Below are 22,603 nucleotides of genomic sequence, written 5' to 3' on the forward strand. Positions count from 1 at the left end.
GTGGGTTGCCGTGATTTTCGTATTTATTCAAACCCACAGTATTTAGAAGAAATATTTTTCATGCAATATTTCATCATTTGTCAAAAAATTGTAAGATTCACACTGTAGGGGCGCGGAGCAATTAGATATGTCCTACATCATTATATAATCGTAACGAATTCTGCTCGAACAAATGAAAATAATCGATTATTTTCAAAGCTGTTTCTATATTATAACTCATTATTTTCCCATGTAGTATTAAGTAAAAATCGATTCTTCTAATAAATATTGATTTTTCCATACACATTTCTTTCTCCACTGAAGGTTTATTTTAAAAATTATTAAAAAATATAATTTCCATGGCCATCTATTTTTACAGTATTCTTTTGTAACAGTTAGTTTAGGAAGTTTCCGAATATAAGTTGTCAAAAATTCGTTATTAATGAATTTTATTCTTGTGAAATTTGGGTGACAGATATTTGGCAGCATTTTGTATTCAGTGGCGTAGATATTTTCGACTTCGAAAAAGTATCGTGATATGACTTAAAAACTGCAATAAAGGTCAAATGCTGTCACGAAATAATTTTTTTTTTTTTTTTATAAATTTATTGTCGCATCAACTACAAAGGTTATTAGCGACATGTCAATTATAGTTTGTGATATAATTTGGTGTCTTTCAAATACTTAATTATGTTGGCGTTATTACAATTTACATTGAGTAAGGTGGTTATATTGTCTGGAAAATTGTTAAGTATTCTTTCATTTCTGTACTTTCGACATTTTAACAATAAATGTTCAACATTAAGGTTCTCGTTACAAGTTTCACATATCGGTGGGTTTTCTCTATTAAATAGATGGGAGTGTGTTGCTTTAGTGTGACCCAGCCTTAAGCGATCGATTTTTATTTGATCTGCGCGACTTTTTGGGCTACCTTTCCATGGTTTAACGTATGGTTTGATGGTTTTCAATATTGACTGCGATCTGTCGACGAAATAATTGTTTTCTGTGATATTAAAAAATTATGTAATTTTTCTCTTTTAGATTTGGTATACTGAACTGGCAGTATTTAAATTGAGATAAATGCGTCTAAATGTTCTTTTCTTCTTTCTTTTAAAAACATCCAAAAACAGAAGAGACATATATGATACTTATGTATCCATCGTCTGGGACCAAAATTATTATAATTATACAATGTAAGAAATATGTATAAAAACAATAAAATTTCTACTTACAATAATTAATTAAGATTTTCGGTGGTTTTGAATATTATTCTTGTGAAAAATTTTAAAATTCATAGATTTCAAAATTCAATACTCAAATTGACGTTGACAGAAATATTGATTAATTGAAATATTGATTCTGGTCACTATAGGAATTTTTATTAATTTTTGATTGGTTAGATTATGAATGACATTGAATTTTTACAGGTTAGATAAGGATAAGTTGTAGTGAATGATGTTTGATATTGTTTGATTAATTTATGGATAACATTAAATTTCAATAGGCTAGGTCGTTAAGTTTGTAACTGAATATTCATTAGTTAGAATATGAGTGTTAGATCGTTATAGGTGAAATTGAAATTTATAGATTAAGTGAGATTAGTTGGTTCTTAATGGTGTTGATTTTTTATAGAGTTTGGTTTTTCAAAATCTAAGAGATATGCATGTGTTGATTAAAGATTCCAGAAAGTTCAAGAGTAACTGATTTTATATATTATGGTAAAGGTGTATAAATATATGGAATAGAAAATGATGATTCAATGTTCGTGTCAATATCAAATGAATTATACAAAATTCGTTTCAAAGATATGGAGGAAATGAGTTGTCATAAAAAAGTTTGTAAACTGACTGACTCTATTTTTTATCAGTTTGATTAAATTAATTTTAATGTTACGTGGGTGATATGAATGATAATTGATTATCTACCAGAACTTATTCTTTTCCTATACTAATCATTTAAAATTCCATTCAAATTCTATCCAAATTTTGAGTATTCTCCTTTTCTATATTAATTTGTTCATAGGGATCCAAACTATTGAAGTAAAATAATAAATTATCAGTTTCATTATATAGAAGGAATGAAATTATATCATTTATATATTTTTAATGAAGAATAATTTGAAGGGTAAAACAGATATTACAAAGTCCAAGATATAATCCATTACGTAATCTGGTAATATAGTGGATATTGAGGACTCCATTGGTGTTCCAAAAATTTACCAACAAATTTGGGTTTGGGGTTTTGGCACGCGTGGAAAGTATGTAAGTATATTATTGGCGGAAGGGGTGATAAATGTGCGGAGATCGGCTTCTTGGTGGGTTTTAGAGGAGATATTGTTGTTGGTCGAAGTGGCATTGGAACGAAGTGGATGAAAAAGGTGTATCCAAGGATTACTAGAATAAGGGCTATCTATGTGATCCAAAAAGAATAACACGTAATTTTGAATAATAGCGAGAAATAAATGATACAGGGTAGGGAAAATTACTTAATTTCTCAAATGTCATTTGGTCCTGCATGTTATTCAAGAGTTTTTCAAAATTAATGAGGAATACTTCGTTTCCTGAAATTGGAATCAATTCCTTATTATAAGCTTAGGTATCTCCAATTATATTGTTTTCATAATTTTTTATCTCCATCACATCGAGCCAATATATTTATTTTCTCCAGACAATTTGAGAATGTAATAATGGCGAAATAAATTTTAACGCTCTAGAGTTAGAGTATCTCTTTCGATACACTCACACTCCTTATGAGTTTTGTTGTATGTATGTGTATATAAATTTTTTTCATTCGATAACAATAGAATACTCAATAATTCGTCATTTTCAGATATAAATAACAGCGTCAATCATTAAAACAAATTTAAAATTGAGCATAATGAGTGAATCCGATATGGAAATGGAAAATACTTCACCTGAAATTATGAATACTATGAAACAGAATCCTATTGACAGAAAAAAACGGGTAATGAATATGAGAGGTATTTTGTACTGTAGGAATTAGAGCAATAAAAGGAAAATATTCTGTTTGTTTTTTTAACGATTTGATGAAAAATGTTTGTACTGAAAACATATTGATCTTAAAATAGCACTACATTGAACATACGGAATCAATATTTCAAATACAAAAAACTATGAGATACTTTAATACTTTAATAGTTCGCAACCTTAAATCACCGGAAACAGATTCTTCCTCAGGAAGTGGTATTCGGCCTCAGTTAAAGTATATAAACACTGGCACTCAGATGGGGTGAAAAATTAATATTAAATTGGACGCCACCAGCTTTTTAGCGAACGACGTTAAAAATTAATAAAAGAAGGCGAAAAAGCTGGAAACAACTTATGAATGAATTTAAAAATAAAAATAAAACAATCCAAAACTATTCCTGGACACAATTCTCCAAACTAATATATATTGCTAAGGACAATAAAAAAAAGTTTGAGCAATAAATAAATTGATTGAAAAGATTGAAAAAAGATTAACTGCGGATCCAAAACAGCACAACGAACAAAAGCAGTTATAAATTAAAAACAACTTAGACTTATTTATATATTAAAGATAAGACTAGCACTTATCTATGGAAATCCGGGAAGCCCTCAACTGAATTCCCAGATGTTGGAATGTGTTGAATTTGTAATCTAGTGGTTATATCTTTGTTGTGGAAACTCCCAACCTGGCAGCTGTAGAACTGCGGAAAAAAAAGAATGTGGAAGAAACACAGATAGAGAAAGAAGGAACGAGTAGAAAGAACAGATTTGAACAAAAGAAGCTTATGCCCTAACATAAAAAACTGAATTTATTTTCTTTTTAAATTATAACCAAACAGGAATCTGTTCTATTCTATTCGTTTTGTTCCCCAAATAAATAGAAAATACGAATTCATATGAATACTATTTTTTTTATTAAAATGCTGCAAAAATTTAGAAAAGAAGTTTTACACATGAAGCAATATTAAGCAACGAAGTATGCTACACATTGAAGATTGTTAGTTTGTCAGTGCGACTTGCATCCTGTTACTTGAAATGGAGAAACAAGCATTAGGAAGCAATAAAATTGCTGCTTAATATAGATGCACAAACTCACGTACAGACAAAATCACACAAGCACACACACACACACACTATTTCAAAATGATAAGCTGCAAATGAACCTGAATGTTTCTCGTCAAGAATGAAGCTTCAAAAAATTCGATAGTTTCACGCCAACCAGAAAATTTACCCACCTATTATCATTTCATATCATAATTGTGTATATTGGAAGAGAAACAATTATTTTTTTCCAAATAGCATTCGGGTAAAAGTTTTGAAATGAGTGTTAATCAGTCTATGTAGCTGTTATATTACACGAGCGATCTTGATATTGACAGGTAGTTGAGTTTATTCAAGCATAATATATGTCAATAAAATGTCAACAAAATCGTAAAATATTTGTTACTGCCTTGTAACATTTAAAAATGGCTCCAAGCGTGATGACAATATAAATTCTTTCATTTATTTTTACATTATAGGGCAATAAATTATGTAGGAACAAAAATATTTTTCAATTGTATAATTTTTACTTTTGAAATTATTAAGATTGTTCAAGGTGTGGTCTATTAAATAATAATACTACAGCTGTAGAATATTTTGAAATCAAACTTTTCTACTTATTATCATTTTCTATATATACACCGCTCTACCCCTACAATAAAATGGAATAGCGGATAAAATATCCTCAAAAACCTTAAACCGTAATTCATAGATCGACTACCGGTAACATCCAGACGACTAGAGCAAATTAAAATATCAAGACTCAGACTTGGCCATACTCAAGTTACCTATCGTTATACAATATCCAAAGAACACCCTCCTAAAGGTAACAAATGCAATGTGAGACTAACAGTAGAACATATTCTTGTGGACTGCCCTAAATTCCAAGAAGACAGAAAAAAGAAGAAAATTTTGTAATGAACAAAAATCTAATATTTCAAAACAATATAATGTGTAGCGAATGTTCAAAATAACAATTCCTAGGCGCTTGAAAGCTACACAGATTTGTTCACAGTAGCGAGTTTTCGAACATCAGTAATAGAAGATTCCAACGTAACAGCGGGCGTTTTACCTGCCCAATTCTTCTGTAACACCGTCATTTTAGTTATTTAATAGCCAAGCCTCGTATTTAATATATTTAAAACACATACCTGTGCTTAGTCAGTCAGAATAGCATCAAGAAATAAAGATGTAACTTGTAGTTTCTCTAATGAATTTATATACCATATATCATTAGCTTCGTTTTATGCAAACCACTTATTTTTTTGCGTGTCAATGCCGTCTGTAGCAGCTGCTTGTTTTTTCATGAGCCGCATCGGTATTATATAAATAGAGCACTGTTGAAATTACAGGAATAAATTCCTAGTTGTGTGTCCTGCATACGGAACAACAGACCAGCTTTTTTGAGTGACTTTATTTATTACCCAAACGATTCCGAAGCTCGGCAGCATTCAAAAGTTCAATTTTGTTTTAGCTTAACAATTCGGAGGGATGTTTTTGCACATGTGAAATCCCAATATCCATTTTAATCGCGTGTACAACTGACGATATTGGATTATTCAGATCAGAGATAAGATTCATCCTTTCATAATAAGAATCACTAAAGGCAGTATCGATATATATTTTCTATAGTGTTGTATTTTGGACTGTCATGCTATAAAGTCGCATATCTTTTGTGATTGGTGTTGCTTTCCTTTGTAGGTTATTCCGTTTTATAGATTATAAGAACCTGTACCATAATATAGAATCATTTAAGTGGAAAAAAATGAATTGATAACCGAATTGCACCAAAAAGTGACAGTCTTCTGAGACTTGTAATTTAAGATCATAGAGCTTGAGAACACAATGATACACTACACTATCACTTCCTATCCACTATCATGAATCATACGGGGAAGCTGCTTTCCGAAATATTATCTACTCAATATTTGGTACACAAAGTGGAGTATAATAAATTAGTGAATTAAATGAGATGATAGAGCTAATTAATAATTATTTCCATCCATATAATAATGGAACATACAATCCAGAAATGTCCATCAAGGATTTTCGAAATAAATACTATAAGTAACACTTTGACCCAATTTGAATCACGAAAACTACTGATGTGTCGTAAATACTCGAATAGATTCTTAGTAAAATTGGTTGTAAGTGTTTATTATTTGATAAAACTTCTTTCAGAAGTGCTAAGCCCTTCAGTTTTTGTATCATAGAATTAAACATTTACAATTCATTTTGATGTCATTTTATCGATAAGAGAAGAGAAAAATGTCGTCTATTTAATTAACCTGTGATACTCAATTCTTTACAAATTTTGAAATTGATTCAACGCGAAACAAAGTAAAAAGTATTCCAAACCAATTTTCAAAGGAGGCGAATCCATTAATAGAAATTCCTAACGACAATCATAAGAAACCAGCGAAGCGAATAGTAGAAGTAACAGATTTTTAGACATGAACTCTCAAAATGAGAACTAACATCCCATCAGTCTCAGTGTGTTAAGGCTCTATCCTCACATCTGTCTCGTTACCCATTTGTGCACCACAATGGCTCTTGATCTTTCCAAATTTAACTTGTTTTTATAAATTTTTCGTGATGATTTTCTTTGATTCAACGCTTCTTTTATGTAAAAATAAGTTCAAAATGAGAGGTAAAAATTTGACGTTTCGATATACTTCGGTCTTTACCAAAATATTTTGACTAAGACCGAAGTTGATCGAAAGTCAAATTTTTACTTGTTATTTCAAACTGCTTTTCATAGAAAAGAGACTTAAAATCAAGACAACCCCAAAAAAATATACAAATATTAAATGTACACAGACCACTTCTGGTACTCTTGGTAAAATATAGTCGTTTATGCAGTATGAATAATTAATATTACAAGAAGTAACAAAGTGTAAGTTAATATGTATGTGTTATTAATAGTAAATCAAAACCCCTGTGATATATACCATAGGATTTCATTACTACCTGACTTGGTAAATATTTAAGTAATATTCACACATCACATAATTATAAGAGCCTAAAAAGATATCTATCAATATTGATATTTTCTTTGCCTAGAATTGATCACTCAGTTAAAAACGTTCTATTTCCATGTCAACTATCGTTTAACTGCAAACGTAAGGCTTACGAGTATAGGTCTGAATTATTCTGGATTTTCTCCATCTCTCTGGCCTATGAGGTTGTTATCTTATTATCATAATCTTAATTATAGTTCATAGAAATCAATTGATATTTTCTATTATCATTTTTTTAATTACATCTTATGGATATATTTGAACATCTAAAAATTTGATTCAAAAAATGTGAGATGTATAGAGAATAAATAAAAAATATACGGAACAGTTTATAATCAATGAAAATGAGGTAGTAACTTGGTTTAGCATAAAATCCATTTCTTGGACAATCGCCAGATTCATATAGTATTGTGAAAATTGATTCCATGTCTTACATTGCAACTTGGCTCCAATGTTAATTATACCACAGAAAGTATTTTGACCATGACGAATATATTAGAATATTCATTAGTACGTTATTATAGTAAGAATTGAAGAATCTAATTATTATACAAGTTATGATAAATTAATACACAGAATTCGACACAATTTTCGCTAATGGATTCAGACCAAACACAACCAGCGCCCTCAAAAATTAATGGTTGGGTAGAAATCGTCATGGAAAGATTGAATGATCCTTATTTCTTTTACAAGAATTCAACAGATTGTCAATATTTGAAGCATTTATTTTTGTATGGCGGTGCTTTCAGACCCAATTGCGAAATTTCCAGATCCAATTAATAAGGAAAACTTCGATCCCAGTATTTAGTTTCAGCAAGGTGGTGTACCACCACATTATGGTCTTTATGTTCGAAGATTTCCGGATAACCACTTTGAAGGAAAGTGAATTGAATCAATGGAGTGACCAACTAGGTCTCCTGAACTTACCCCTCCCGATTTTTATATTTGAAGAAATTGGAAAATTTGGGTCGTTAACAGATCAGACAATTTCAAAGACTCAAGGAACAAATTAGAATGCGTCGGCTAGTTCTGCAGATAATGGAAAACTCTTTAAATCAGGTCTACCATCGTCTTGGCTTACGTCAGATAGTGAACGGAAGACAGTTTGAACAATCCTGAGAGAAATAGTTTGGTTTCAAAGACTGTTAATTGATTTTAAAGCTGTTACTAAGATTAATTTTCTTATTTTTATTTTGTGAGCCTACCTTCATAATAACTGTCTGACGTTTTTTCAAAAATGAATTTAGTGCATTAATTCATCATAACCCTCAATACGATTCAATTTCAACTCCATTGTATTTTTAATACGACTAAACTCTTGGCTTATATGAAATAGTCTGTAGAGTGATAGCAGATTATATTCTGATAGATGTTTGTTAGCGACTCATGTCTATGAAGAAGGACACAATATGAATTTGCCAAGGTTTTGACAACTGAAAAAAACTACAAAAAACGTTTATTTTTAGAAACAAGATATATTGCCCAAAATGATCAATGCATTAATGAGAAAACTGATTTAAATAAACTTAGTGTAATTATACATATCTTTCAGATTTTGAAAAAACAAATTCTATGAAAATTGAACGTCATTAACAACAAACCAACCTAACCTAACCTATAAATTTCAACTTATAACGGCCAAACCTATAAAATTTATTGTCATTTATATTCTAGCCAATGAAATGACGACCCAACCAATTGAAATTTAATGTTATCCATAAATTTACCAATCAATATTAAACATCATTCACTGAAATTTATCCTTGTCTAACCTATAAAAATTCAAAGTCATTCAAAATCTAAAAAATCTAAAAATTAATGAAAATTCCTATAGTAACCAGAATCAATATTTCAATTAATCAATATTTCTATCACCGTCAATTTGAATATTGAATTCTGAGTTTAAAAATTTTTACAAACTTTAATATCAAATAATATAAAGATCAAATTTATTAATATTAAATAATATCAAAAATCACCGGCAATCTTAATTAATTATTGTAAGCAAAATTTTATTATTGTTATGCATAATTTCAGTCCCAGACAATGAAATCGAAAATATATTGAAGTTTGTGTATATTTGTGTATATTGTGTGATATTGTCATAAAAGACATAATACATTATCCGAATATAAGTAATATCATATATCAAATACTATTCAACTATAAAGAATCAAAAATTCTTGAAACGGAATCAAATACATGCAAAACAGAAGTTTTAAAAATGGTTCACATTCATAGGAAGGAGAAAGTTATCGTTGATAAAAAAGGCCTAAATAATCTAAGTAAAATTCATAGCTCTATTTTGTGAATTTTAAGACAATTACGAATAATTTGACTGATAGAGGCTACATATTTTTGAGAAATAAATACTGGAAAAAGTAATTTTTTTATGTTACAAAAAATTTCTATTTTCATTTTATTTTTATTTTGATATTCAGGATGTAGGTGTTCAGGATGTTGATTAATACGAATACGCAAATTGTCAGTGTCAGTCATGCGAAAGATATTTTCTATTTAGTAAAACTGTTTACGTCGAAATTTTGTTGTTTAAATGTGCATTTTGAGGATCATGGACATGAATGGGCTGAATATAAATAATATTTAAAAAGGCTTTTAGAACTAGAATTTCGAATTGCGCGCCAAACAGTAAGATACAAATGAAAAATGAAATAACATAAACTAAATAAACGGATATATAACGCTAAATATTTATTTCACATTTTGTGGCGTCATATTTTTATTGCTTTTAGTCAAGTAATTTGCTTTATATAACTTTGGTCAATAGTTTCAAAATATTCAAGCACTTCTTTCGTTTCAGATTATCTCATCAAAGTGACAGTGATAATAACACGCCAAATGGTCCTAACTAATTAGAACTAGTCGTCGTCCTTTCCTTAAGCAAAGTAACTAAGTTATCGATCAAACATTAGAAAATGCAGCACCATCCCGGGTCTTGGTACCTCCCATGGGGGGTCCCCCTTCAGAAAATGGTCGCTGTACCCATTCCAGCGGCGGCCGCTGCGCCGTTGCACATGCAAACTCCTACCGTACATCATCTACAAGCAATGCTTGGAGGACTTCCTACACCCTTAGCAACTTTAAGAACGTTTATGACTCAACCGGCGCAACAACAAACTAGAAAGGTGAGTGGATTTTTGTTTATGCAGTATCGTCGTTTGGTATCAATTTGGATTTGTTTTTTATGGAAAATTCGTATCAACTAATAGGATTGTGTGTAATGGAATAAATTATCGCAACTAAAAATTCTACTATTGAACTGATCAAGTCGCCAATATTTCTGAATAACTTTTACATGTTTCAAACAGAACACTATGTATATATTCTTAGTTTTATTGAAATCTCTTAATTTACATCGTTATAATTGCATAATTCTATATATAATTGTTCAAAAGTTATAGTCGTTTGAAGTAATATTTATGTATCACGGCATTAAGTCATATTTTTGTCACGAGGTTGGACAGGTAACCAGACGAGTGACAAAAAGAGACTTTAGTGCCGCATTACATATTATATATTTTTCGGAATGCCCAGATTCAAAATTACTTGCGAAAATATTTGTAATTGAGGCGAGCAGAATAGATTAGGAGTTCCGCATTTAGTTACACAGCTGTAAAAGATGAGTATTTATCGAAAATCGGCAAACAAATTTTATTTTTTCCAATTTATTTATATTAATGGTAATAGAACAGTTTGAATCATTCGTAATGTTAAAAGCTTGTAGGCTGGTGGAACATGAAACGGATGATTGTTCAGTCACTTAAGTCATCATCAATAATTTCACTTTACTGCCGATTTCGAGCAAAATTATTTTGTTTCTATTCAATATTTTTGTCAAAAAATAAGTAGAACTCTTTGTCATTAGTTGTGTTTAGATGTCAACATTTTAATGGGTATTTATGGGTGATAAAGTGTTTGTTGTTTATGGGTGTTGAAGGTGTTTATTGTAATTGCCTATGTTACGGTAATTATAAAAGAACTTGTAAGGTAGCTCATTTATTTAATACTACGCATTCAAATCACCATCAAAGCAGCAGTATGTAGAATTGAGGAACTGTTTAAAGATATGATTTAAAGTAAAAACATCTTTAAAACTGGCTGTAACTAATAACCTACTTAGGGAACTGCATTATTGAGAAGGAAATCTTCATCCGTATAAAATAACTCGAGTACCAGAATAATCTGAGGATGAAAAGGTACAAGCAGATCCATATTTCACGAGTAATAACAGATTTTTCCTATGAATCCACGTTTGTATTAAATGGTAATAAATGGAGTTGGGAACTAGAAATATAAAACAAGTGCCTTTGAAAGCTTATGTTCGTGCGAGTATTTTTCTTTCCTCGAAACTCAAAATTAAGTTTCTGCGCGATATATAGTGGACCCACGCGCACTAGAGTGCCATCCTAGAAGAAACATATCTCACATTGAAATATCTTCCAATAAAAAAAGCACAACATGCTTTTTTCTTCCTCTTTTCGACACCATTCTTTGTAGAAGGATTTGTTGAGAAATCGCATAGTTCTAGAATTAAGAAGCGTAGTTGTTGACAATTTTAATGATAGCATCATATGATACTTTAGAGTGAAAATTACTTAAACAAAGTTTTTAAGACAACTGTATTAAAAAGAAGGACTAGAGCACTGTAGCCAGCAAAATTTTTCGATTAATCGCATTTACAATTTTATTACTGCAGATATCTAAAAACCATTGTGTACAAGATAGGAGATGATAATCCGTCAAATATCAAAACAACAATTGCGTATGTCCAATAACCTCTTCATATTCAACTTGGATTATCGCAAGGATAGTAAAAAGAATAATTTGATAACCTAATTAAATAATATTGAGTAGGTCTTTCTTCCTGTTATTTATATATGAAAAAAAATGTTTCCTACGATTGGCCGTCTCTACCACTTGTTTCCGCTCATGAAGGAGCATAGAATCGAACCAATACAAATTATGAGTTGCTTAGTAGTTCATTGTTTAAGTGTGCATAACCCTGATGTAACATGCCTTAAAATTTTGGCTCACTTCATGTGGTTCAGCTGAAGTCGTTGAGATAATCAAAGGCGGGTAAAAAATTAAACTGAATGTCTGATCTATGTCCTTTGCTGGATGCTAAGTCGTTGATTGATTATTCTAATAGAAATAATTCAATTGATCGATTCAAGTAGTTGTAATATTGTCATGAAATATGAATTACAACAAATAAATCAAACGATGTACAACCTAAACTTGAATATATAAAAAATATCGTCTTCCACAAAAAGTATCTACTGAAATCAATATTTGTTTTCAAAAATATGATAGGATTCAAAATAACGTGAAAAATCGAGAATTTAATTCTTTCTGCACCACTGCTTACTGCTTGTTTTTTGTTGAAATTCACTTTGATAATTTGTCTTGATTTCGTCAAACTTATTTTTTATCTAGAAAAATTTTTGATTCATTTGAAACATTAATTTGAATGATGGTTAAATTTAAGTTGCTAGATCAATGCTGAAAGAATATTTTGCAACTTTTCTTAAATGTTATATACAAAGGACATGATTTCCTCTACTCCTTTTTCTCATATTCTTCTCAAATATGAAATCTAGGATCTTCTCGTACTCATTTATTTCACAGACTTTCGACTTTGTTATAACTCTCTTCAATTTACCTTAAGTTTTTTGTCATTTTGACCCATTGATTAATTCTATTGTGTTTCATGTCCTCATAATTTTTATCGTTAATATATTTGTTTTCATTGTTATCATCTGTTTATACCTCTCCAACAGATTTTTGTTTTTTATATCATTACATATTTCCATTTTCATACCTATCTGAAATTTTTACATCGTAGTTTTGGGTTTTCTCTATATAGTAATGCTTTGCTGCTATATTCATTCTGTTAGATAATCCAAATTTATTTTTCCGTCTTCTGATAATGTAAGAAAGTGTTCTTATGCCTTTAGGTTTCCTAAAGTACTGACCTTATGTTCCACAGTTCCACACATTGGGGCGAAAATCGATGTCTAAAGTCATATTGGTGCTCATCGTTGTCGAGTGAAATGGCACATATTATACAGGGCCGCGTAAAAATATTATGGGTTTGCTCGGGGGGTCCATACTATACAGGCAAAAAAATTATACAGGGTAGTAAAAACTATTGATGCCAAAAGAAGTATTTACAGGGTATATAAAAAGGGGTATATACAGGGTGAAAAATCAATGTCAAAATGGGTATATAAGGGGCGAATAATGAAGCGTATATATGAGATATAAAGAAAAGACACTATCGATATCAAAAGGGGTATAACGGGGCGAATAATCAATGTCAAAAAGCGTATATACGAGATATAAAGAAAAAGACACTATAGATATCAAAAAGTGTATATACAGGGTCGAAAAATTGATGTCAGAATAATGGTGCAGAAGTGGCTCGTCATCATCGAGTGGATTGGAACATATTATAAAGTATCAAAAAAACTATTTCCTGATTGTTCGTGGGGTGGGGCATATACTATATAGGCATACAGAATATACAGGTTCGACATTGATGTCACAAGGATTATATATAGAGCGGAAATTCGATGTCAAAAAGACACAGACAGAGTGTATCGACTCATCATTGTGTCAAAAGGGCATTAAGTAGCAAGGCGAAAAATCAATGTCAAATAGGCATTATTGTCTCTACTTCACACACAGAATATTATACAGATTATCGACGAATATCTGGTCATTATCAATCGACTTAAGAAAGGATTCTACAAAAATTCAAGTCATAAATTCTAAGTGTTAACAGTCAATAACATATTTCATCATATCTACTCGTAGAAGTTGGATGGGTAAAATTAAATAATTTCTAATTAGTTTTCCTAATAATGATTTATTTGGTTGGATATCAAGTCTCTTATATATGTTTCTCTAATTAATCATTTATGCGAGAAGAATAATAAATTTGTTGAGATAAAGTCTGAAACTTACAAGAAAATTTTAAGAAGGTGTACTAAATATGATGAACTCAGAAACAATTTGAAATTAGCAATATCCAGTTTTTAAAACATTTTATCAAAATATTTTGATAAAGACAGATAAAGAAAAGTAGAAATGTCAAATTTTATCTTCCAAAAAGTATTAAAAATCTAATTTTAAACAAAAGAACATGAATGTAGTTGAATATTCATTGGCTAGAATATAAATGACAATAAATTTTATAGGCTAGGTCGTTATAAGTGAAGTTGAAATTTATTGGTTAGGTTTGATTAGTTTGTGACAAAAAGTACATTGGTCAGTCGAAAAGGTCACTGATTAGTTGGATAACATCTCACAAGAGTGATAGCAGATTATATCCTGATAGATGTTCATTAGCGACTCATGTCTATCACAAAGGACACAATATGAATATGCCAAGGTTTTGACAACTGAAAAAAACTACAAAAAACTTTTTTTTTTTTGAAACAACATATATTTCCCAAAATGATCAATGCATTAATGAGAAAACTGATTTAAATAACCTTAGTGTAATTTATGCATATCTTTTAGATTTTGAAAAAACAAATTCTATGAAAATTCAACGCCATTAACAACCAACTAACCTCACTTAACCTATAAATTTCAACTTCACCTATAACGACCCAGCTTATAAAATTCATTGTCATAACGACCTAACCTATTGAAATGTAATGTTATTCATAAATTTATCAAAAAATATTAAGCATCATTCACTAAAACCTATCCTTATTTAACCTATAAAAATTCAACGTCATCCAAAATCTAACCAATCAAAAATTAATGAAAATTCCTATAGTAACCAGAATGAATATTTCAATTAATAAATATTTGAATATTGAATTTTGAATTCTATGAATTTAAAAATTTTTACAAGCTTATATAATATCGAAATGGAATAATGGAAGTTATACGCGTTAGCCGTTAGTCGTGTCTACCAACTATATTTCTACTGTTAAAACATGACAATCTACCCTCGATTGAAAAAAGTTGTAGTTACCCCACAAATTATGAATAAAAATAAACAAATTTCTCAGTGAAATGCTGCTTAGGAAATAAAAAGTTATACTAGTGTTATAAATTTTTAAGCAAACAGTTATAGAAAAAAAATATACGAAGAAACCTAATTGAAAGGAGAGAAATCGGGTCGTTGGAAGCGAGAGAATACTTGTAATAAGAGAACGAATATTTTTGGTAATTATTAAATTTTTCATTCTCGTTACAACTATATTGTGTCGAATAATATCAGAACTTCAGTCTTTCGCCCATACTCGATAGAGGACATCAGCTGAAATCGGCCACATAGTACGATATATTTCCCAAGCGTTGCTATATTGTCCACATGATGACTATAAATTGACAAAGAGCATCAAACTTAATTTCATCGATTTCTCATCGGGATTAAACTATTGTTTATGAAAGTACGTTGAGATTTCATTGCGGATAATTGTATATACTCTTTGTAATCATAATTATGCCTACTATAATTCACTTATTGTTTTAATGTTTTGACATCATTTCAAATGACTCATTATTCCGCCGAGTATTATATGCACGAGAATTTAATTTATGTACAACATGCATTCATTAGCAGAAATGTGAATTGCTTTCTGATTAACGTTTGATTCATAGATATTTTTCCGTAAATCGAATCATAATAATGATTTCCTGTATACGATAGTAATTTAGAAAGTAAAAAAACCTGATATCTACATTTGAAAGAGCGAATCTACGATCCTACATAGTCCTAAAGAAATAGATTGACTATTAGCAGTTGACAAGCTATGAAATTTTTTCATCATAGAATTCCGCAGCCAGCGATCTCAATCATTTAGTGACGCTTACCCACAGTTTTCTCGTCGTCGAATTTCACTAGCTAACTTCGCTAGCCATTTAACGTTGTCTTAATAAAGCAACTTGCAGTGGTTTTTTTTTGGCAAGCATTCTTGGCTTCTAAAGAGTTTCACACTTACTATGTATATAATTGCATGTGTCACCTAAGAAAATCAGATGTTGGTTGAATAATGGAACTCCATTATTAAAATTATAACCATACTCGGTCGGTGCTAGAGTCTACCGACATTCTTGAATAATGGCTTATAGCTGTTTTCTATTGATTTTGACTGAAATATTAATAAAACTTTAACCAGATCTTTGGAAGACTTACTTACTCTAAAAAATTAAGCCGGGATAATTTTCATTTTATAGTTTTATACAGCAAGTATTCATATTTTGCCATTAAAATGTAGGTACATCTAATGATTAATACAAGTGTTGTTATCTATATTACTCACATAATACTGAAAAAACTATTGATTTAAATTAGTTGGAATTCAAAACATGCGGTCATGTTCCATACGTGGCTTATCAAGAAAAATTTAAAGCGCAGCAGAAACATTATACATTCTCAGAAATTCTTACTTAGCAACATATGTAGATAAATCTTACATCCTTGTAAATTCATTTTATATAATTCATTCTATGTTCAGATCTCTAACAATAGACTTGTAATTGCTTTAATAAATACATTTTTTTAAATACGAATTTTTCGTTAAGAAAAATAAAATTGGCACAGTCAATAGGATTAGCGTGGAAATGAAAAATCACAAAAACGTTTACGTTTTGGTTAATACAGTAATTTTCTTTTATTTTATCTTCTACATTTATTTTTAATTATAGATGATATTGTCAACTTTTTAATATTTCGTACTTTTTAGGTTTGGATATATTATCTTATAGTTTAATTTTATTAAGTTTGAATTTGTAGTTTAATAATTTTAGCAAGGGTAAAATTGTATTTTAATAATGAGTACTATAATTTATTTTTGATAATTTCAATTATTTTATTATTAAGTCTTCATTTAACATTTTCTTCATTAAATTTATTTATTGTTCATTAATTTTTTAAGATTAGATCACCCTGAGCGTTTAGAAACTGGTATTTATTTATTGTTTTATACTTTATTGATATCATTACCTATATTAATTATAATTTTTTATTCAAGAGAAAAATATTATATAACTATATTTGTTTGTATAAATTTAAATTTAACATCTTTTTTATATTTTTATGTATTATTTTGGTTTTTTTGTTAAAATCCCAATATTTTTTTATATTTATGACTTCCTAAGGCGCATGTAGAAGCCCCAATTTCTACATAGTTCGATAATTTTAGCAGGGATTGCATTAAAATTAGGTGGTTATGGACTTTCATGGTTTATACTTATTTTTAAACAATTTTTAATAAATTTAAATATTTTTATTATAATAATTTGTTAATTAGGGGGTTTTATTGTTTCATTAATTTGTATTCGTCAAAGTGATATTAAATCTTTAAGTGCTTATTCTTCTGTTTCTCATATAAGTTTAGTTTTAGCCGGGGTTATAACTTTAAATTATTCGGGATTATGAGAAGCTTTATTAATAATATTAGCCTATGGTTTATGTTCTTCAGGTTTATTTTGTTTGGCCAATATTTTTTATGAGCGAATTCATAGTCGAAGTTTATACTTAAATAAAAGTTTATTAAATATTATACCTAATTTAAGGTTAATTTGATTTTTATTAGTTTCTTCTAATATAGCTGCTCCACCTTCATTAAATTTAATAAGAGAGATTATATTAATTAATAGAATTTTAGCTTTTAGTTCATTTAGTATATTATTTTTATCTTTAATATCATTTTTTAGAGCTGTAAAGAAACCAGTAAACGCTTATACGAAAAAATTAAACAACAAAACGAACAAACTAAACAAAAGGTTATAGAGAAATTAAAAACAAACTTTAATAATGTTTTACAACTATTTTCAGCCTCTGTATATAACATAATTGAAACACTAGAAAGTTATCTAACGTTTCAAGGTATGTTGTATCAGATTAATTTAAACTGTCAGTCAACAATAACGTTTATAGATAATATTGAGAATACAGTTGTATTTTCGAAACTTAATTCTGTACATACCTGTACATACATAATTGCACCCTTAGTCTACTTGAAGGGAACAGTCTCGATGATTGCCAAATTCTAGAAGTCAATATCGAAGAAACAATCATTCAACAAGTTACAGCAAGAGAAGTCCTGATAATGCCAATCCAAAAAGAAAAAATACTTTCAAAAGGTCAATCCGATCAATACCTCGAAATAGAAGTACCATCACTTGTCAAAATCCCAAAAAATTGTGAATTATGGATCAATAATCAACGATACATCAATGACGACGAAATCAGTTACGGTAAACCATCTGTCCTGCCTAAATTAGAAACAAACAAATTATTAACATCAAAACACTACGAAAAATATAACATTACAAATCTCAATCTCGATCATCTTTTCCAAATCAACGAATTGTCAAGAAAATTGAAACCGATCCAAGAAATTTCCAATACACAGAGTCATACATCAATCGAAAGCCTTTTAGCGATAATATTCATTATTTTAATAGCAGGTATCTTGTTCAAATTCAAATCAAAGGAAAAAAATCGAGAAAACCTGGAGAGGGCCCAAAAATCGAAAAGTCAATCGATACTTTTCAAGACTTAAGGAGGGAGGAGTTACATACGCGGCTTATCAAGAAAACTTAAAAGCGCCGCAGAAACATTATACATTCTCAGAAATTCTTATTTAGCAACATATGTAAATAAATCTTACTTTCTTGTAAATTCATCTTATATAATTCATTCTCTGTTCAGATCTCTAACAATATACTTGTAATTGCTTTAATAAAAATATTTTTTAAAAACGAATTTTTCGTTAAGAGAAATATAAATCTCAAACCAGTTTTTTCACTCCAGCTGAAGTAGGTAACGTTTTAAACTGAAAAGCGGTTTCGCAGCTGTTGTCTGATGTGTGGTAGTAAATTAATATCAAATCAGTGTTTTTTGATAAAGGCCCATCCATTCGACTTTTCATCATCCGCCTTTTCAGACGCATTCTCCAAAGGCTGGCAAAGAAATGGTTGTGTGCCGGAGTTGGCCATATTACCTTACTACCTCTAATTACATTATTGTAACATTATTCAAAATATTGTTTTGGTGTTGATAATATAAATAAGAAAATAATAAAAATAAAAATTTTTAATAGTTGTTTTGCTAATGAAAGTTAATGTAATGAGGGTTTGAGGATTTTGATATATTTTCTAAACGAAATAATAATAATATATTAATTACATATAAGTTGATCACTACCTTGATTAGTCCTTTTGGTTGAAACGAATGTCATTTTGATCAATTTCCGATTTCCAATAATGATTTTCATTTATGATGAGCGTAAACTAGCATTCACTAACAGTAACCTTGAGCGTACTGATATAAATAATATGAAAAATAGATCCAAGCTTCCAAAACTTTTTAATACTAAAAAGTCCGATCATTCTTGAAAAGATTTTAGGAAGTTTTCAAAGCTGTTAAATAGCATTTGATTGGTACCTGTCCCTTGAACACTCTATTAGTGGGAAAAAGAGTAACAGAAGTGAAAAGTTTTGGTTAAATAGAATTATGAAAGGAGAATTTTAATTCCTCCGAATTAATCAACAAAGTTTATTCATAGTCAAGTTATCAATTCTCCATTGTTACTAATTTCAAGTCTGTTACAATACTGATGAATATTTTTATTAATTTTGAATGAATCTAGTTCGATATATCAACTTTAAACTTAAACGGAAAGTTCGAAATATTCAGTTTGTAAAATACTAATCTAAGAAAAAAATATTCAAAATTTTGAACCTTTTTTAACTATTGATGAGTGAATAGATCAACCTATCCATTATGAGATGAAATGAAATGTGAGAACTAAAAAGTAGTTTTGTAGTTCACTGAAAATTAATTGGTGTTGTTTTCCTTATTTATATATTAGTTAATATAGGTACGATTGGTTGGAGTGTGCTTTTAATATTTAGTAGCATCTTCCACTTCGCTCATGTGTTATTTCGTTTATAAAGGATATAACAAAGTATTTGTTTATGGTCTAAGCATGACACATTAGATTAGTTTTAATATATGTTATTTCTATTTGTTTCATTTCAGCATTGAATTATATTTACCCTATTTAGATCCAATAAGAATGTCGAGTTCTGAGGTCAATTTATTTTGTTTTGGTTGATAATATACATTTGCACATTGCACATAAGACAAATCTACACATTAACTCTAATGAATACATTTCTATTAGAAACGAAAGCATGATCTTAGCAAACTTTTATAACTGGAATGGTTTAATGAATGAAATGGCCTGCATCTATTTTCGGTTTTCTGTTCTATGACTTTCTGGCATAGATTTAGTACGATATCCCACATTACTTGATGGCGACTTTCCATGGTTACAATGTACTGATATAATTGAATAGTACTCAAAGTGACTGCAAAGTAATATAGTGTATATAAGTGTATTTTTCTCTATTGTTACTATTAATACTTCTAAGATCATTGAGACGAGAATAGCAGTCGTCTTTATAACTGTACAAAACTCTCCAAGCCGTTAGCAGATCAAACTTTGACCAACAATGTTCAGCTTATGGTTGACTTCTCGTTAGTATGGTCAATGTATAGTGTACGAAGGTTAATCCAGTTTCAATGTCAGGTATATCTTTTGCTAATTTGATTCTATTTTGCTTATTTTGAGAATTACTAAAATATTAATTTTTGTATTTCTGACTTGTATCGCACAAACCAAAGATACAATAAATCTGGTAGAATTTTAGAACATTGATTACTATGAAAATTATGTACTGGACTTTAAGATAAAATTTTTTATCTATTAGCCTTACCATATACTATCAATCGCACACTTTACTTGTGACGAATGAGACTTGTACAGGGAAAGCAAGACTGCTTTAGGTCCGGCAGATCAAAGCCAAAACCGAGAATTGCAAGACTTACGCAAAATCAAAACTTGTTTGTATGTATGTAGATATTGGAGTATAATATACTCTGCGACCCAATGAATCCCAGTGTTTACAGTTGATTTGTTAATTCCACTCCTCCTAGAAAGTTCAGAATGTGAGATGGCTTTAGCTACCAGAGATCTTCGTCTTCTATTTCATACGCTACCAGGCGTAGTGTTTTGGAGTTCCCAGGAGAGTCTTTGCCTGTCTTAGCCCTTCTAGGTTTTCTCAATGATTGGTTTTGCCCCTATCTACCTTCTTTTTCAATTGTTCTGTAGCTGATACCACCGTAAGGTTAGGTCCCACGAATAGTTGGTCTGGCCCCACTTCCTCTCTAGATTGTACTGGACACATTTTTCAAATTCATGAATTTCTGCTTGAAAAATGATTGCCCAAGCTTTCAGAGTGTTTGGTTCTACGCCTCGTATACTCCTATTCCAGTGTCTGCTTTTTCAGATTTATCCGTATACTTCTACAGCTTAGTATTGAGGAATATTTTTTCCCAAACCTAAATCTTTTCAACGCATCATCGTAAGGTATGTTCCAGGTTTTGTCATTATTCACTGACGGTTTTTCTTTGGTGATTGTGTCTCAGAAGATTCTGCCACGCTTTCCTGTACTATGTGGAGAGGCGAAAAATTTAGAATCACGTTTAGTGCAGCTAGTGGGCATGATCTTATGGCCAGGGTGGCACATATACAAGCCGGTCTCTGTACCTTCGAAAGATACCGATATTCAGATTAGTACTAATATCCCAAACCACTGCCTCATATGAGATGATTGGTCTCACTATTGATGTACATCCATATTAGGATCTTTTTACTACAAACCCAATTCCTTCCTGCGAAGTTTATGCACGCTATCAGGGCTTTTGTAGCTTTAGTTATTGTCTTCCTTCAGTGTTTATTCCAGAGAAGATGATTACCTAGTATGAATTCCTGATATTTCGCCAGGTTTCCAGCTCAATGACTTGCCCGTCTATCTCGATGGGCTTAAGATTGAGTTTCTTTTCCCTAGTGAAGGAAACTAGGTAGGTCTGTAGCCCCACCGATCGACACCACCTTTTTGTATTGTTGAGTCCTCTCAAAACATTTTTTTGCGTAGATGACTATCTTCTAGCCCGCATAAGAGTTCGTCAACTGCTAGGCTTCACATAAGTGGGTATGCGACTCCCCCTTGTGGACATCCCCTGTAAGAAGTAATGGGAATGATGTCCTGCCATACGTTTTCAATTCACCTTCTATGTCTAAGAAGGCGCATATTAAGTTTTCTTTGTTCTGAATTCCAGTTGTCAATTATACCAGTGCAGCCTCCATAGATTTACCTGTTTGATATGCGAATTGACACATATGGAGAGGTTTCCAAAGAATTTCTGTTCTAATGTAGTTAAGTAAAAACAATATTAGGCTTATTTGGAGGATCCAGATCTAGACTGCTTCTACTGAGGCGATTTAAGTATGGCAGGATATCCTACCGTTCTCTTTAAGGGAGGGATGGAAAGATTCCGTCTACCCCTGGTGACTGCAATTACTGTCTTTTCTGTCGTAGTTTTTCTATGTTTAACCATGTTTCTGACGCTGGATCGCCACTTCCTGGAAAGTGAGTATTTAACAAGAGTTGTGCTCTGTCCTCCTCATCCTTCGTGAAGCTGCCATCCGGTTTCCTCAGTGACATGTTTATATT

At 30.5% G+C, this 22,603-nt stretch overlaps 1 protein-coding gene across 8 annotated transcripts in view; it reads left to right on the plus strand.

Moving 5' to 3' along the window:
* The window catches only part of LOC130896656 (uncharacterized), a 441,816-nt gene that overhangs the window by 160,488 nt on the left and 258,725 nt on the right, over positions 1–22,603 (plus strand). For 7 of the 8 annotated variants that reach the window (XM_057804891.1, XM_057804896.1, XM_057804897.1 and 4 more), the window contains one exon: positions 9,849–10,173. In XM_057804891.1, the coding sequence (XP_057660874.1) occupies positions 9,964–10,173 (210 nt within the window). In that variant the 5' untranslated portion in view covers positions 9,849–9,963. Of the gene's footprint in view, positions 1–9,552; positions 9,677–9,848; positions 10,174–22,603 lie in introns of those variants that run through there. The other variant, XM_057804892.1, reaches the window with a different exon arrangement.

Source organism: Diorhabda carinulata, chromosome 7 (genome assembly GCF_026250575.1).
Source record: "Diorhabda carinulata isolate Delta chromosome 7, icDioCari1.1, whole genome shotgun sequence".
Lineage (NCBI taxonomy): Eukaryota > Metazoa > Arthropoda > Insecta > Coleoptera > Chrysomelidae > Diorhabda > Diorhabda carinulata.